The following is a 13,574-nucleotide window of genomic DNA, read 5'->3' on the forward strand; positions in this document are numbered from 1 at the left end:
ACTAACTCTAGGAAGTGACCGGGTTTTCCCCAAGCCACTCTCACGTGTCCTGGTCCCTGATGCCAGCTGCATCATGCGCCTACCTAGACACAAATTCCTACAGCAAAAGCTGTTTTCTTGGTGGAAGTAAGTACCAGCACTGCAGCTGACAATATTAATGCAGTATTGTAGCAGGAGCAGCCGCGGGAAATGGATCTCTCGAACACCGAATCAAGGAGGGAGGAGTTTATTCGGCCGGGAGACCAGGCAGTAATTTGTGAAAAACCCAGCTCCTCTAACAAAGGAAGGTTCTGCCTTTATATAGGCTTATACTTCAGATGTTACACGTGGAAGAATCTTAGGTTTATAGTTTTAGGACTCACATGTGAAAAAGTTCTGGTTTCCAGTTTCAGGAATCACATATGAAAGGGTTCCGGTTTACAGTTTTAGGACTCACATGTGAAAAGGTTTCTGGTTTGATCTTGTTTTAAGTAAAAATAGTGCCTTCCAGAGAGTTTCCCCGAGGCCTAGCCTGTCACCTACAGGAAGGTGAAACCAGAGGCTCCAGTTGGTCAACCTTTTCTTCTATTGAAATGCAGCATGATAGTCAAAGGGAAAGTTAATCTGAGAAGGCTGGGTCTCCCTCTTCAGTATCGGCACTCATACTTTTCAAATTTTTATGGTGAGGGGCCTTTAAAAAACTAAATTGGCACACTGAGGTGTGCACCAATTGTAAGCACTGAGTTCAGTGAATTTTTATAAAGTGAACATACCACGAGACCAGCGCCCAGATCAGGAAAAATAATCTCTCTCAACTCTCACCTCATTGTCTTCTGCCAATAATCGCTACCCTGACTTCTTACTGCAGAGAGCTATTTTTTAAAATTTGGCATTAGATTACAAGAATTATACATCTTTAGAGGAAAAGTTGGAAAAATGAAAGGAAGAAGGAGGAGGAAGAGAAAGGAGAAAGACAAGGAGGGGGATTATCCCGTAGTACATTAATAACCACTGATTAGGCTGAGCACAGTGGCTCACTCCTGTAAAACAGCACTTTGGGAAGCCAAGGCAGGTGGGTCACTTGAGGCCAGGAGTTCGAGATGATCAGCCTGGCCAACATGGTGAAACTCCGTCTCTACTAAAAATACAAAAAAAATTAGCCGAGTATGGTGGTGCGTGCCTGTAATCCCAGCTACTCGGGAGGCTGAGGCAGGAGAATTGCTTGAACCCAAAAGGTGGAGGATGCGGTGAGCCGAGCTCATGCCACTGCACTCCAGCCTGTACAACACAGCAAGACTCTGTGTAAAAACAAATAATGATAATCACTGATTATCTATTAGCACATTACCTTCTAGTCTTCTTTTCCTACGAATATATAGTTCTTAAAATATCTTTCTCATAACTGTAGAGTCATTTGAGGGATTAGTTTGCTCTGATTGGTAACCTCTCCTTTTCATTTCAAAGATCTTCCAAGCACAGCCACTTCCGTGAACATCCCTGACCTGCTTCCTGGCCGAAAATACATTGTAAATGTCTATCAGATATCTGAGGACGGGGAACAGAGTTTGATCCTGTCTACTTCACAAACAACAGGTACATGGGTGCTACACAGTGTTAAAAGAATCTTTTTCTGTAAAACACAGGCCTGTAGCAGCACTTCCTGACTGGCGGCCCCACTTCCTTTCTTTCTTTGTTAGCGCCCGATGCCCCTCCCGACCCAACTGTGGACCTAGTTGATGACACCTCAATTGTCGTTCGCTGGAGCAGACCGCAGGCTCCCATCACAGGTCAGCTGAGCAGCCCTCACCCCCGCTTTGACTGCTGTGTTAATCTTAAGGACATCAGTGGGAAGGCTGATGTCAGTAGATTCTGACTGTGGACCTGCCTATCACTTGAAATCTCTGGTATAATTTATGGGAGAGATGTGTGTATGTGTGTATGTGGAGGGGTATTTCCTAGGGCACATTTCCCCACTAAACCATTTACCAACTCCCTCATACACACGTACCACGACACACACACGACCTGCAAATTAAAGCAGGTGTCCCAGCATTGAACAGGTGTAATTTTCCTGAAAACCTTGCTCTAAGATTTATTCTTAAGGAGAAAGCCGAGCTGCCTTCTTAGCTCATTAGGTGATTCAACTGCCTCATCACTGAAGTTTCTAAAAGACACACACAATGCTAGACAATTCTGCTCAGGCTGCTTCATTAATTGCTTCCATCATCTGGAGCTCAAAGAGGAGAAATCAGCTTAACATGAATATTTTCACCTAATGGCATCTCTAATTGACATTTATTAAGGATCTCAGGTCTTCAAGGATGACATTTATTATTAAAAAGGTTTGCATGACTGTTCTTATTTTATCTTCGTGCTGAATAGTCATTATTATAAGAAGTGGCAATATTAAAAGAGTCAAAAAGAATCACTGGCTCTTCACTAATCAAGCAAGATGCTAAGGGCTGTTAGAAGAGGGAGGATTTATGGTGTTTCTAAGCCTCTGCCTCTAAAAAAACAGTACATTTTACTTTTGCTCATGAATCTACAGGGTACAGGATAGTCTATTCACCATCAGTAGAAGGTAGCAGCACAGAACTCAACCTTCCTGAAACTGCAAACTCCGTCACCCTCAGTGACTTGCAACCTGGTGTTCAATATAACATCACTATCTATGCTGTGGAAGAAAATCAAGAAAGTACTCCTGTTGTCATTCAACAAGAAACCACTGGCACCCCACGTCCAGGTAACGTTTTTAAGAAGACACTTCTTATGGTATCTAACCAGGATTGTTCCTGAGGGAGGGTTGTTCCGTCTCTGTCAACATTTCCCACATTCAAGTAATCTTACATATTAGTTTTTCCCTAAACTTCTGATATTTAGCTGAAATGTCATAAGTAATTTATCAAGGCTGGATACTGGCCTTTCTGATTAAAAACCAACACTGTAACATTGGTCTACAGATTTTTCCCCAGAAGCTTAGGGCTCATTTCATCCTTGATTCTTAAATATCATAAAATGATTCAGTAAGACAAAAACCATTGCATTATTTGCTGCAGTTATTTCAAAGGTTTTTTTTTTTTTAGTATCTCTTTTATAACCCCCTCCTCCAACTACCATATGATACTTCATATGCTGGTAACTCATTTATTACCTAGCTGTTTTAGATAAAAGCTTCAAGTGTCATAATCTAAGCTCTATTGACTGGACCATGAAAATATCATCTGATTAAGAGACAAACCTTAGCATAACTCTCCAATGAGAGGCTCAGTGAACTGTCTAACATATCCAAGAAACTGGCTTCTTAAAAATAATCTTCAGCAAGGCTGGGCCTGGTGGCTCATGCTTGTAATCCCAGGACTTTGGGAGGCCAAGACCTGAGGTTGGGAGTTCAAGACCAGCCTGCCCAATGTGGTGAAACCCTGTCTCTAAAAACAATAAAAATTAAAAATAAAAAATCTTCAGCAGAAAATGTGAATGACCTGTTGACTCTTGTCTGTTAGATACAGTGCCCTCTCCCAGGGACCTGCAGTTTGTGGAAGTGACAGACGTGAAGGTCACCATCATGTGGACACCTCCTGAGAGTGTGGTGACCGGCTACCGCGTGGATGTGATCCCCGTCAACCTGCCCGGGGAGCATGGCCAGAGGCTGCCTATCAGCAGAAACACCTTTGCAGAAGTCACCGGGCTGTCCCCTGGGGTCACCTATTACTTCAAAGTCTTTGCAGTGAACCATGGGAGGGAGAGCAAGCCTCTGACTGCCCAACAGACAACCAGTAGGTCTTCTCTTAACTTTACCTCCCCTCCGAATTCTCCACCCTCACTTCCAGCCTGTGAGGAAGCTCAGCAAACCATTCACTCAGAGGTGTATGGCTTAGAAAGAGGAAGATACCTAGCTGGCAAGGGAATGTCTAGTGAACACAAAGCATGTGAAACTTGAAAACGAAACTCAGACAAGCTCCATGGATGCTAAGTAGTCACCCACCTCTAAAATACCTGTACCAGTGGAAGCATTCTAAGAGGGGAGAACTGAGGGGAATCTAATCTGAGTGCAGTTTTTACGTAACTAAATATATCTAGGTCAAAGTTAAAATGCAGGCTCATAACACTTAACAATAGAATTCATTTAAGAATAGCAATGGTCACGAATCTAGTATTAGTAGCCACCGGCTTATCGGCTCAGTTTTTACAAGCATTATTCTCCTATTTACTCTTTGTTTTGACCTTAGGAAGAAAGGTCTTATTATTATTTTTTTTTTTTTTTGAGGCGGAGTCTCACTATGTCACCCAGTGCAGTGGTACCATCTCAGCTCACCGCAACCTCCACATCCTGGGTTCAAGTGATTCTTCTTCCTCAGCCTCCCAAGCAACTGGAACTACAGGCATATGCCATCATGCCCAGCTAATTTTTGTATTTTTAGTAGAGACGGGGTTTCACCATGTTGGCCAGGCTGGTCTTGAACTCCTGTCCTCAAATGATCTGCCCACCTTGACCTCCCAAAGTGCTGGGATTACAGGCGTGACTCACTGTGCCCAGCCAGAAGGTCTTACTAGTATCCACATCAAATACATAAAGAAACTGAGGCTTTTACAAAGTTCTGCAACTTGTAGGGTCACAGAGATAGGAAGGGACAGAGCTGGCTCTTTAACCTATGTCCAAAGCCCATGCTCTCAGTTATTATACTTGACTACCTCTTAAAGATTTCCTCTATTTGAAAGTTTATTTAAATTTCGATGGGAAAAAATTGCTGGTTATTATTCTCAAGAATAAATTCCACAATTTTTGTGATTCTGATAGTGCAAATTCACCAGTATCCTACCATGAATCTGATGATTTGAGTATGTAATTACTGTCATTATTATCTAATCTGAACCATGTGAAAATAACTTTTATTTCTCCAGCAAAGGAGTATTCACAGAATATTGCTTTTGACCCATAGAGAGCTTTTTCTTGCTGTCGTTTTAGGAGGCATATCCTTCTTTCCTTAATCTGTTTGGCTTAGAGCAAACTGTGAGGTTCAGAAGTGTTTGTTTTGCCTTTTTAAAAATACCATTGCTGGAATATAACTATAATTTCTGAGAGTGGTGGGAAAGGCGTGCTGGAAAACTAGACTTTCTGATGATCAAGCAAAATGGTTCCACAATTTCTCATGACTGGCAGAGTTTTGGCGGAGTTCTGTGTAGCACTCTATCTCTTAATGGCTCGGTTTTTCCAGGGTTTTGACTTTCACGTAGTTGCAACCTTGAGGAGAGAAAACTTAAGACATTCAGTCAAGCTTCAGGACATGAGTTATGATCAGTACTGATCTAAATATTTCTTGGCATGTTTCATCTTTTTTCCTAGAACTGGATGCTCCCACTAACCTCCAGTTTGTCAATGAAACTGATACTACTGTCCTGGTGATATGGACTCGGCCTCGGGCCCGGATAACAGGGTACCGACTGACCGTGGGCCCGACCCGAGGAGGCCAGCCCAAGCAGTACAATGTGGGTCCCTCCGCCTCGAAGTACCCGCTGAGGAACCTGCAGCCTGGATCTGAGTACACCGTATCCCTCGTGGCCATAAAGGGCAACCAACAGAGCCCCAAAGTCACTGGAGTCTTTTCCACACGTAAGCTGAAAATTAAATGCTTTTGCTTAACTCTTTTACGTTCTCTATTCTTCATGTTGTTGTTGTTTTTTTAAATCAAACATTAAAAAGTTAGTACATAATTTTAAGCAGTGATACTACAAATGTGCTCGATAGACTGGCTGCCGGCCTTGATCATGGTTTCCTGCTAGTCTGCAACAAGAAAAAGAGTTGTGCCGGAATGTAAATCACAAAGCACCCTGCTCAGTGCAGCTGAGAACTTTTCTGAAGCCAGATGTCCTTGATGAGGGAAGCAGTGTGTGCATCTGCACATAGTGCCAAGTGCCGTTTTTCCTCTAGGGCCAACACTTTGAGTAACATGGGTTTAAAGCACTCTGTTATTAGAAAAATTCAATTCTGTTACCTTAAATGAATTTACCAAATGCTAGTGAAGGCAAAAAAAATTAGCACCTATGTCCACATTCTATCACTTTGGGTATTGAATAGTAACTATAAATGCAGAATAAAAAATATCTACAGATTGAATGGGAACCAACTGATAGAACAAGAAGCCAAGGAAATGATTTCTTTATGAGTGTTGGCTCCAGAAGATTAAAGTGCTTTTGCAGACAGAATCGCTTTTTTTCTGAAATTACTGTTGAAATTCCTCAGAGGAGAAAAATGCTAACAATATTTTTTGTCATATCTGTCCTTTTGCTCTGTGTTTAAAGGAAGTGGTCTTAAATCTTCTATATATCTACATCACAATAAGACCTCTTTTCACAAACTGGTTTCTATTAAATACATTTCCATTTCTATTACAGAGAATTATGAGACTACTTATTTCTAGCTGAACATTATTTGTTATTTTCAACTCAACATTTTGAATTATGGAAGCACTTAACATAAGCACTTTTTCAGCATATATTGTAACCATGGACGAGTTTGGAATTTTCTAAGAGCTTTCAACAAATGTTACTCTTTGATTAATTTATAAGTACGGAGGTTAAAAAGCATTCAAAAAGTCAATACAAGACTAGTTTGTAAATAACTATGGAATTGATTTCCCAAAGAAAATATAAACTTTTCCCCATAAGAATTCATATTTTAAGAGAAACTTACTTCCATTTAAATTTGTTGTATGAAGTTTGGCCCATGAAGGCTTTTTTCTAAGTAATAGTTAATCATAAGCAAGTAAAATTCGTTTTTAATTTGCAAATAAGCTTACCTGAAACTTTTGCTAAAATTTTACATGGTTCTAAGATACTCTAAAATCTACTCTCATGAAATTAATGTCTTTATATTTCTTATAAGTATTCATTTCTTATAAATGTCCCTTGGTGAATTAAAATAGAGATTTCAGTGAATGTGCCCTTTCAGTAGATGTTGTCTTTTACTAAAATGTAGAATTCTATAGTTGTCTTTTTCATTCCTTAACATAAGACATATTTTATGTAGTTTCTTTTGTTGAATACGGTGCTTATAAAAGAAAAAGCATTTTTAATGATGCTAACAATAATTTAGGGAAGGTTGTGGGTCAAGGTATTTCAAGTGCTTCTGAAGACTTTGGTATATTGGTTATATTATTTTATGCTCTGCACAATACCTTCATATAAAATATAATTATTTTAATTGAAATACTGATAGCCAAAACTGATTTTATTAGATAAAGGTTAACATAGTGTCTAGCACAGCTTATGCTTTCAAAAAAATATTTGTTGAGTAGATAATTGAGGAAGGAATTAAAAACAGCTCAAGGAAGCTTATATTTAAATAAACTAATACAAGCAGGGTGTTCTACAACTCCATTTGAACTTTATGTACTCCCTAAAGCTGTAAACATCAGCAGGGCTTACATGTTTTTGAAATTACTAAGTTTCTCTAGTTTTTCACTATCTTACTAAGCTGAATTCTGGGAATAACTTTTCTGAGTTTTGTAACTTTGTGCTAAATTCTTAAGAGCTAATGTGAGAAATGTTAGGGGAAAAAGCTTCTGGGGGAAATTCAGCTTACTCCTATATTGATAGGGCAAATTTTATTTCTTTAACAGCTGGGCTCTTCTTCCCTAACAAGGCCTGCCAGAACCCATAGCTCACACTTAGAATCACATCCTTTGTTTGACATCAGTTTGTGAGTTTGTGGTTTGGTGATTTTCCCATAATCGCCTTCCCAGGCAGAAAGCATCATCTTAAACTTGGGAAGACTTTAGCTGGCTGGCTCAAACCATAGAAAAATACCTGGTCTTAAAGCCCAGGATAGTTGAGGAGACTATAATTGTGAAAAAGTTTGGTTTTCGCAGATGTTCAGTGAAAGAAACTAACTGTTCTCCGAATTGTTTTTTTGTGGGCCATTACAAATGGTCACACAGGGCTGGCCATGGCATTTTGGCAGAGTCAGCAGCAGCCAAGTGGTGTATAATTTCAGAGGTACTAAAAGGCATCACGGGTCACCTGTCCTAGTCATGATGTCCCCCCGCCTTCCACCAAACACCATCAAAATAACAACATACATAGATGAAACAGCTCACTAAACCAGTAGTATCTTAATCCATTAGAGCTATCATTATGAAGTTGCCCACACATGTATTTGACTTTTTCTCACATAATTTTTTTTTTTTTTTTTTTTTTTTGAGATGGAGTCTTGCTCTGTTTCCAGGCTGGAGTGCAGTGGCATAATATTGGCTCACTGCCACCTCTGCCTCCCGAGTTTAAACAATTCTCCTTTCTCAGCCTACTTGAGTAGCTGGGACAACAGGCACACACCACCATACACGGCTAATTTTCTTATTTTTTTAGTAGAGACAGGGTTTCACCATGTTCATCAGGCTGGTCTCAAACTCCTGACCACAGGTGATCCACCCACCTCAGCCTCCCAAAGTGCTGGGATTACAGGCATGAGCCACTGCACTCGGCCTATGGCATTTTAAAATGAAAATAAAAAGTTGCACCTCAGAATCCAGACTGGAAAAAAAAAAATGCGAGAATGGCAATGTTGATTCTAAGTTCCCACAGGGCAAAGAAAAAAAAAATTGACTGGAGTTGAGTTGAGACTTGGAGCCTGAACACTTTTTAATCCCTGTTTGTATAACTCTGGAGACAAAAGCTTTGTCTTGCCAGCCATTCATTAGTTAGTATAAAGGCATTCAGAGGTTTTTTTCCAATGGGAACAAAATTTGATTGAGATGTAAAGAGAGGAAGAATTGTGGAGACATCAGTGTGACCAGGGCTATTAATATACTTGATACCCTTAACTTAATTTACCCATCTCAAAATATCTGGCCTTCTGTGACCCTACCTTTCTATATTTATAATGAGATTTGCAAGGTTCTTGGAAATCTCTGTCTTAACTTTATATGTACATGCCTCTTTTCTTTCTTTCTTTTTTTTTCTTTCTCTTTCATTTTTTCTTTCTCTTTCTTTTTTCTTTCTTCTTTCTTTCTTTCTCTTTCTTTCTTTCTTTTTCTTTCTTCTCTCTCTTTTCTTATTAATTTTTGCTACTAAAACCCAAAACAAATGTTTTACTTAAAAATAAGATTTTTTTTTTTTTTTTTAAGCCAGTTGCCATGGCTCATGCCTGTAATCCCTGCACTTTGGAAGGCTGAGGTAGGCGGATCACCTGAGGTCAGGAGTTTGAAACCAGCCTGGCCAACATAATGAAACCCCGTCTCTAGTAAAGATACAGAAATTAGCTGGGTGTGGTGACAGGCACCTGTAGTCCTGGCTACTCGGGAGTCTGAGGAAGGAGAATCACTTGAATCCAAGAGGCAGAGGTTACAGTGAGATGAGATCAGGCCACTGCATTCCAGCCTGGGTGACAGAGCAAGATTCCATCTCAGAAATAAAAAAAAAAAAAAAGATTTCTTTTAAAAGTAGAGACCAGCCTGACCTTGAACTCCTGACCTCAAGTGATTCACCCACCTCAGCCTCCCAAAGTGCTGGATTATAGGTGTGAGCCACTGATTCCTGCCCAGCATAAAGCTGTTTTTATATAACCATCTATAATTTAACCATTGTTCTTAAATTAATGATGAAGAAACAATATGATAATCAGTTTGTGGTGGCCAGTTTTACATTTTGTAAGGGATTTTATACTGGCAATATAGAGAAATTTATTGTCATCAAACTCAAATCCCAGCAATAATGAAAAGACATGAATTAGATTCTGTAATTTACTGAGAAGACCTCCTTAGAAGACGTGTAACCCCTTGTTACTCAGGTATAATTCACGGGCCAGCAGAATTGGCATTATCTGTGAATTTGTCAGAAACGCAAACTCCCTAGTTCTTTGTTGGACCTCCAGAAACAGAAGCTGCATTTTAGCCAGACCCCAGATACGTATGTGGCACATTCAAGATTGAGAAGTCTGATCCTCTCCCAGTTCCCACCAAGTAAAAAAATATTCGTTACATTCCCAATCCGTTGCGTGGTTAAACTGAGGTTCTCCATAAAAATACTTGTTATCTATATTCTATGCAATCATCTGTGAATTTTGAGGTTTGAATATGTGCATTGATTTTCTCTCACAGTGCAGCCGGGGAGCTCCATTCCGCCTTACAACACCGAGGTGACCGAGACCACCATTGTGATCACATGGACACCTGCTCCAAGAATTGGTTTTAAGGTAAATTGCTGATGTCCCTAATCTCTGTGATACAGCTCTGAGGTATCCTTGTGTTTCCCATGTGGTGGACACAGGGTATTCAGGAGTCAGGAGACCTGGGTTTTATCACCTGCTTCTGTTCATACATCTTTGATTACATTGTCAGGGCCTAACAATCCTTCCCTGCCTACCTCACTGAATTGTTGAAGGGACCGGCGGAGGCTGTGAAAGTGCTTTGCAGAGGATAAAACATTAGTGTGAAGCTGCTGTTTGTTGTAATCTCATTTTCTCTATCCTTTCCCGCAGGGAATTAGATTTCAAAAAAAAAATAGGAAAACTTCACTGATGTGTTGTTCTAAATGGGTGTGAACAAGTTCACAAAAGCCAATTTAGGGAGACCAGTGAAACTCAGTCACTTAAAAATCGCATTTTTATCCAATCAGTTTCATCTCCAACTGTTCAAAGCGCTGCGGGGGAATCTCTTAATAGAAGTTAAGATTAAGATTTCCCTGTGGATATATGGATTCATCTTCTTTAAAGTAATGATATTAGGGAAGTGACGAATACAAATGAGTAAGTTTAAAAGAATTCCATTCTTTGGCATTTAGTGTGAAGAGACAAATACTTGTGATCGCTGGAAATCATGACTTAATCCCCTTGATGGTTTAAAAAATACACCAAAGATAAAGTATATAAATGGCCATATTTATGATTATGCTACTCAAATATAGAGGAACTTTTTGAAGATTGCCAGTATACCTTTTAAATTCCCTTAATAATGTCATGCTGACTTTCAGAAGCCTTATGATGTGTGAAGGATCTCTCTAGAGTTGAACACTATTTGATGACACAGTGTTACCTAAGCTTTTGAAACAGAATCTTAAAAGGATTTTAAATCATGGGTATAGTTATTCTTCTCTTATAGTGTATCATCCTGCAGTTAAAGCTATGAACATATCTCTTCAAAAGGTTTGTGTTTCCAAAACAGTTGCTACAAGGGCTAGTGCCTTTAAATGGCAACTAAAAGGTGAATTGAATGTGAATAACTTATTAGATAGCTCAGTCATTCCTTCTAGCACACGCGCAAAAAATAGAAATGAACTACTATGTGGCCCACAGTCCCCGTGTATGTCTGGCTTGTAACAAGAGATTCTTTATCAAGCAAAGCAGTATGTAGTGACATTTCTCTGGAACCTTTCATTACAAGCCACCATAATGCAGTTTGGAAGATCACTCGCCCACCTTGGGGAATTTCCAGCTAAAGTATAGAAAAGAGTCCCCGAATCACTTCCTAATGAAAGTACATTGTGCAGTTTCTGAAGAGTTCACACTATTTAAAGCATAATCACAACCTCAAAGCAGTAACACAGCTCTGGAAATATTTGTCCTTAGTGTTTATTTTGCTTTCCTTCCTCTAGCTGGGTGTTCGACCAAGCCAGGGAGGAGAGGCACCACGAGAAGTGACTTCAGACTCAGGAAGCATCGTTGTGTCTGGCTTGACTCCAGGAGTGGAATATGTCTACACCATCCAAGTCCTGAGAGATGGACAGGAAAGAGATGCGCCAATCGTAAACAAAGTGGTGACACGTAAGAAGAATTCTTTTTCCCTTTTCGATTTGTTTTCAAAAGTGTTCCACTTTTTGAAAAAAGCTAGCGTCAATATCACTTTTTACTTTTGAGAACGGCACAGAGGAGGTACTTTATCCTTACTTATATTATTAATGCTATTCCTGAATTTGGGGAAGCAGGTTCAATTCATGCCTTATATTTTACGGCACTGGAAATGTTCTTTCCATGTCAAGAATATTTATGAACTGGCAAGATGGAAATAATTTTAATAGTATTGTAAAATCGGTAATCATACAAAAAAAGTCTTTGTCAGAGAATTGCTGCTGTCCATCATGTTTTCATAGTGTAAACTATATTTTTATGGGAGGGAGGGAAGAAGCATGGAAGAGAGGGAAGTAGGGAAGGAGGAAAGTTTACACAGGTCAAGAGCTTTGTGTTAGCTGTAACTTGTAAAATTGTCTTTCTGCATAGCATTGTCTCCACCAACAAACTTGCATCTGGAGTCCAACCCTGACACTGGAGTGCTCACGGTCTCCTGGGAGAGGAGCACCACCCCAGGTAAGCCTGGGATGGAACAGAGGGCAAGTATACACCATACCTTCCCAAGACGAAGATTTTAGAAACTAGGTTCCTTTCAGAGGAAGATAGGATTTGAATTAAATTGCTCAGCTCTCCATAAAAACTATAGCAGAACCTGATGAACATCGTGGAGCAGCATGCGGGGTGCTTTTAATGCACGTTGACTTCAATCACAGGAAACAGAACAATCTTACGCTAGTCTATGGGGACAAGGCAGATCCTCACACAGCTGTAATTCTGAAGAAAAGCAGTGTGGAAGGTGCCTTTCGCTGAGTACATTAAAAATTGCCAAACAAATGTCTGAGGTCATATTACGTAATTTCCCTTTTGTGAGTGGTTATAGAGCCTAAGTTTATTGTTCCCTGAAGTTCTGTGAATGTTTTGTCATGAGTTGCACTGCAATTATTTAAGGGTGATGAAAGGCAGAAATGCCTTCATTTTACAGAATACGAAAACTGAGACTTAGAAAAAATTGGCCTACTCATAGTCACACATTTTAAATGTTACAAAACTGGGATTGTAATTTAAGTTTGTCAATTCCTCCTCACACCCAACTTCACATATTTGGAATGTAATTGTTTTTAAGTTATATTCTATGCAAACTGAAAAATTTGGTCAGGGGGTTTCATGACTTTTAAAAACTTTAAATGAAGCATTTATCTAAAGTCCTCATTCACACATATTTGAATATTATTTATAAAATGTGAAATTAAGTAAAGATAGCTGTAACAATATTCAAATAGCATGATGTACTATGGCAATAACAGGAAATTTCAGATATTCATTACTTTTGCCAAAACCACATGAAAGTCTCACAAAACTTACTGAGAAAACCTTAAACAGAAACAGAAGTTTCAATTAATGTTGATTGCATTATAACCTCATATACTTATTAATTTAAGGGAAATGTTTAGTTTATTATTTAGCTATTTCTAATTTACTGTTAAATCATCGTGAAATTTTTGTTTAAAAAAAGTATTATATAGTTCTTATTTTTGCCAGGGCACAAAGCTAAGGCAATCACCTCTAAATCTGATTAATGTATGCAAACACAGAATAAAACTAGCTCTTTTAATCTCCCTCTGAAGTAGAGAGATTTTTGTGAAGTTTTCGTTATGTTTGGAAACATTGTTTAAGTCAAAGCTGTACAATTTCCAGCTGAGTTGCTCCGAATTTGAAACTTGAAGTCGGCAAGCTTCATGCTTGTTAGCAGCAGAACTGTTCATACCTTGCTTGTCTCAATCGCCCAGCCCACACATTTGGATGATCAGTAGCAAGTGTA

General features: G+C 39.3%; 1 protein-coding gene across 20 annotated transcripts in view; it reads left to right on the forward strand.

Annotated features, from left to right (window-relative positions):
• FN1 (fibronectin 1) overlaps positions 1 to 13,574 on the forward strand; it is a 78,025-nt gene that overhangs the window by 26,624 nt on the left and 37,827 nt on the right. For all 20 annotated transcript variants that reach the window (XM_003925565.3, XM_039470052.2, XM_074399059.1 and 17 more), the window contains exons 16-23: positions 1,444 to 1,572; positions 1,677 to 1,766; positions 2,528 to 2,722; positions 3,480 to 3,752; positions 5,321 to 5,587; positions 10,071 to 10,165; positions 11,563 to 11,731; positions 12,185 to 12,271. In XM_003925565.3, the coding sequence (XP_003925614.1) occupies positions 1,444 to 1,572; positions 1,677 to 1,766; positions 2,528 to 2,722; positions 3,480 to 3,752; positions 5,321 to 5,587; positions 10,071 to 10,165; positions 11,563 to 11,731; positions 12,185 to 12,271 (1,305 nt within the window). The remainder of the gene's footprint in view (positions 1 to 1,443; positions 1,573 to 1,676; positions 1,767 to 2,527; positions 2,723 to 3,479; positions 3,753 to 5,320; positions 5,588 to 10,070; positions 10,166 to 11,562; positions 11,732 to 12,184; positions 12,272 to 13,574) is intronic.

Source organism: Saimiri boliviensis, chromosome 5 (genome assembly GCF_048565385.1).
Source record: "Saimiri boliviensis isolate mSaiBol1 chromosome 5, mSaiBol1.pri, whole genome shotgun sequence".
Lineage (NCBI taxonomy): Eukaryota > Metazoa > Chordata > Mammalia > Primates > Cebidae > Saimiri > Saimiri boliviensis.